The following is a 4,288-nucleotide window of genomic DNA, read 5'->3' on the forward strand; positions in this document are numbered from 1 at the left end:
TTTTTCTTTTTTTTTATCCATTCATGACACGGAACATGATAACAAAGATCAAATGATCTTTGTTATCATATTCCGTGTCATGAATTTAATCCATGCCTTATATTCTTACTCTTCGTGGAATATTTTAAAATGAAACTATACGGTAAAGTTCAAACAATATATAGAAAATAATTTTATATGAATTAATTTTTTTGAACGTCATCTCTTCTTACAAACATGGTTTTTATAAAGGAATTTTCATAGTATTGAAGATATTTGGGTAATTTGGTTTTCCTCAAAGAGCATTTTGATTCTTAATCTTGGCTTGCAATTTTCTTTTGATAGGTGGAGAACGTAATTATTATGCTTAAGGTTTATTTCTTAAAGATCGCATTTTGTTTACTGGATTAATATTCTAAAGCTTAAACAAAAAATAATGGGCTGGATTTGGTTGTGATAAATATAGCAATATGTAAAGGAAAGCTTAAGCGGACATTCTGAAGAATTAATTTTGATTTATTATACAGATATATACATATCTTCGCAAATTATACTAATTGTTAACCCGTTTATGGGAAAAAAAGTGTGTGGAAAGGACTACTTATGGTTTTAGTAGATTTAAGCTATCTATATATCAGCACTTCTGTAAGGGTGAAGATGTAAGAAATTATAATTACGACAGGTTGGATTGGTTTTTATCAGTAGAAGAGAAATTAATAGCAGAAAGCCCTGTTACAATCAAAAAAAGCAAAAAAAAAAAAAGAAAGAAGGAATCGCTTACAAGAGGAAAAGTCGTGATGTTTTAATAGGAGGTCGGAGAGGAAAAAGTAATAGATATTCCGTTTGAAGAAAAGATTTTTTTGCGACTGTCTCAAGTTGCAACTATATCAAGTTGCAGCTGAGAGTGGAAGCGACGACCTTGAACTCGAGAGCCATGTGCATCTTCAGTTTTCTGGATAAGGCTCTGAGAGCAAAAGGTCCTCCCGGGTCCAAGTCATTAACTGCGTCGTCAGCTGTTGTCAAATTCGTTAGGTAAAGGAATATCTGTCGGAAAAAAAGAGCGCTCTTCCAGTAATTGCCCGAGTCCAATCAGTCTGACATTTTATTTCCTTTATTCTGCTTTCCCTGCTGCTGCTGCTGCTGCTGCTGCTGCTGTTGCTGCTGTGCCCCCTAGCTTTTCCTCCGTGGGCATATTAATCTTGATTTGTTTTGATATATCTGCTCTCTTTAGCTTTTACCTTTTGTTCAGTCTGTCATTTTATTCTTTTGTTTTGTTGTCCATGTTTATTTCTTTGCCGGTCTCGTGGTAATTACCTGGAATCTGAATATCTTAATCAGGAAAGCTGTTGTCGTATATTTTATGTTTATGTTTATTATCTCTTGTGTATATTGACCTGTAAGCAGGCGTTTAACGTATGAAGATACAGTGGGCCTGGAATAAGAAAATGGTGGAAAATGTAAAAATGAAAAAAAATTACGTTGGTTTGAACTTCACGCAATTTTCCTCCAGAAAACTGTAAAACATTGAACCGAACACCAAGTCATAGGCTAAACATAAGGAAAGCTACGAGCTGTCAGTCTTTATCTGGGATGGATAATATAAGTAGAAGCTATTGTGTGAATAAACAAAAAAGCAAATAAACCCGTTTATCATTTTTCTTCGTACGAATAAAAGAGATGGAAATATTGGTAAATAAATAAAAGACAAAACCACAGAGGCAAATGCAAGCTTCACAGATCAAGAAAGAGCTGAAAGTGAAGATAAAAGTTCAAATTAAATATATATATATATATATATATATATATATATATATATATATATATATATATATATATATATATATATATATATATATATATATATATATATATATATATATATATATATATATGTGTGTGTGTGTGTGTGTGTATATTGTAATAGCCACAATGCCCTCTTAATATATATATAATTCTTATATTTTTGGATATGCTTGTCACTACAAATATGTGTAAGATGTGTGTGTGTGTGTGTAAAAGTGACCAGTAGATTCTATTCTTTCGCTTTTTTTATATTTATATATATATAAGATATATAAAGTGACCATAGATTATATATATATATATATATATATATATATATATATATATATATATATATATATATATATATATATATATATATATAGATAGATATATATATAATTCATCTTAATTCCTTATCTCTACTTTTCGCTCTTCCTCGTTCCGTAAGACTTGCGTATGCCCCTGCGATTTTGTCTTTCATCTGCTTACCATCTCGCGTTTTTCACTCGTACGTAAATTGTTAAATTGTTAAATGCTTTCTTGCTTATCTACAAAGTAAGTTCTCCTAATATTATCTAAGCCTTATGATGACTGATAGTTTGTAGCTTTCCTTAATCTTAGCTTATTACTCGATGTAAAATTTTTCTTTCTGTTGACAAATACTGAAAGCGACTTTGTGACTTTTACAGTTTTCTCACAGAAAATTGCGTCTAATTTAAGGTGACATATTTTTGTTTTTCATTTTTCATTTTTTTCACTTTTTCTTTTCTGGGATCACTCTACATCTTTGTAGGATAAACGCCCGTTTACAGATCAGTAGTAAATAAAGATATACAAGAGATAGCCGAAACATAAACAATTTGATATACGAAAAGAACCCTTCCTGATAAAAAATAATCAGACCACATAATTGTACGGGCTATACATACACATAAACCAATATATAAACACATACACATGTACACATATATGGTATACATATATGTGTGTGTATATATATATATATATATATATATATATATATATATATATATATATATATATATATATATATATATATATATATATATATATATATATATATATATATATATATATATATATATATATATATATATATATATATATATATATATATATATATATATATATATATATATATATATATATATGTATATATATATATATATACATATATACTATATATATATATAATATATATATACATACACGTGTGCGTGTGTGTGTTGGTTGTGTATGTGCATGTGCGTGTAAAGCCAGATATAACTCCTGACCTACTGTCCTTATGTAACCCTGCTCTAATGTAAACATCTCTGAAACCGTTTAATACATTCGTTTAAAAAATAACATGTCAAATATTAATATTTTAATGCAAGTATCGCTCATTAACTCTGAAATATAAGATATCAAAATATCATGTCCGGTGACCTTTGCGCTTGACCGTTGATATTTGAGGCGAAACGGAAGACCGACTTCTGTCAGACAGTGACGACGAAACATGAACATCTCGTAGACGGGGATAGATCATCCTTAAAGAACTGTAAATCATGAACTCCCCCTTCTACAGGAGTGAGAGGTCACGGGGAAGAAGCGACGAGAGCAAGGGCGGGGAAGGGCGAGGATGGCCTCCTGGAGGAGTTTGGAGAGTAAAGTATTGGTTGAAGGGGAAGGGATTTGAGGGAGTTTTGGCTAGGGGAGGGGAGGGGGGTTCGGGCGTGAGGGGTGGGGGGGGAGAGTGTCAGGAGGGCGGGGTGGGTGCGTAGTGGTGGTGGCAGCATCGCTAGAGGCGGCATTGGCAGCGGCGGCGTCGTCGGTGGTTTATGCAGGTCATGCGGAGTCATCAGACGCACATTGTGGGCAGACCGCTCCTCATAATGGCCGCTGATTTGACGTGAATGTTGCCAATCAGCCACCGCCAATTTAATCAGGTTCCCGAGCCCGCATCACAATTCTCCTGATTAAACTCCGGCCACTTGATTGCTCATCAGGCGATATTGTACTGGACTGAGAGAGAGAGAGAGAGAGAGAGAGAGAGAGAGAGAGAAATATATAAAAAGTAAGAAAAAAGTTTTAATGGATGAACGATTTCCCGGTGAAGGAAAGACCTAAAAATAAATGGCGATTCATTAAAGATCCGAAGAAAGGATGATAATGGCAGGCAGGACGGCAGAGAGAGAGAGAGAGAGAGAGAGAGAGAAAGAGAGAGAGAGAGATTTCTATAAAAAGCTGAGAAATTGAACAAAATTAAAAGAAAAGAAAAGATAGCGCAGATACGCAAGTATGGTTACAAAAATGAAAAATATTGGTATTTTGTCAAGAATTTCAAAAACAATGTTTAACGAGATTTGCGGAATATCGAGAGGAAAAGATAAAATTGTTCTTTATGAAAGGGCGAACCTAATTTGTGAACAAATTTTATTCATAAATCAAACACGATTGTATCCTCTCTCTCTCTCTCTCTCTCTCTCTCTCTCTCTCTCTCTCTCTCTCTCTCTCTCTCTCT

At 33.2% G+C, this 4,288-nt stretch overlaps 1 protein-coding gene across 1 annotated transcript in view; it reads right to left on the reverse strand.

The window, feature by feature from the left end:
• Positions 1-861: 861 nt before the first annotated feature.
• The window catches only part of LOC136826660 (serine/arginine repetitive matrix protein 5-like), a 19,196-nt gene continuing 15,769 nt past the window's right edge, over positions 862-4,288 (reverse strand). Inside the window, exon 2 of the mRNA XM_067084015.1 lies at positions 862-992. Coding sequence (XP_066940116.1) covers positions 862-992 — 131 coding nt within the window. The remainder of the gene's footprint in view (positions 993-4,288) is intronic.

This window comes from Macrobrachium rosenbergii, chromosome 41, assembly GCF_040412425.1.
Source record: "Macrobrachium rosenbergii isolate ZJJX-2024 chromosome 41, ASM4041242v1, whole genome shotgun sequence".
Taxonomy (NCBI): domain Eukaryota; kingdom Metazoa; phylum Arthropoda; class Malacostraca; order Decapoda; family Palaemonidae; genus Macrobrachium; species Macrobrachium rosenbergii.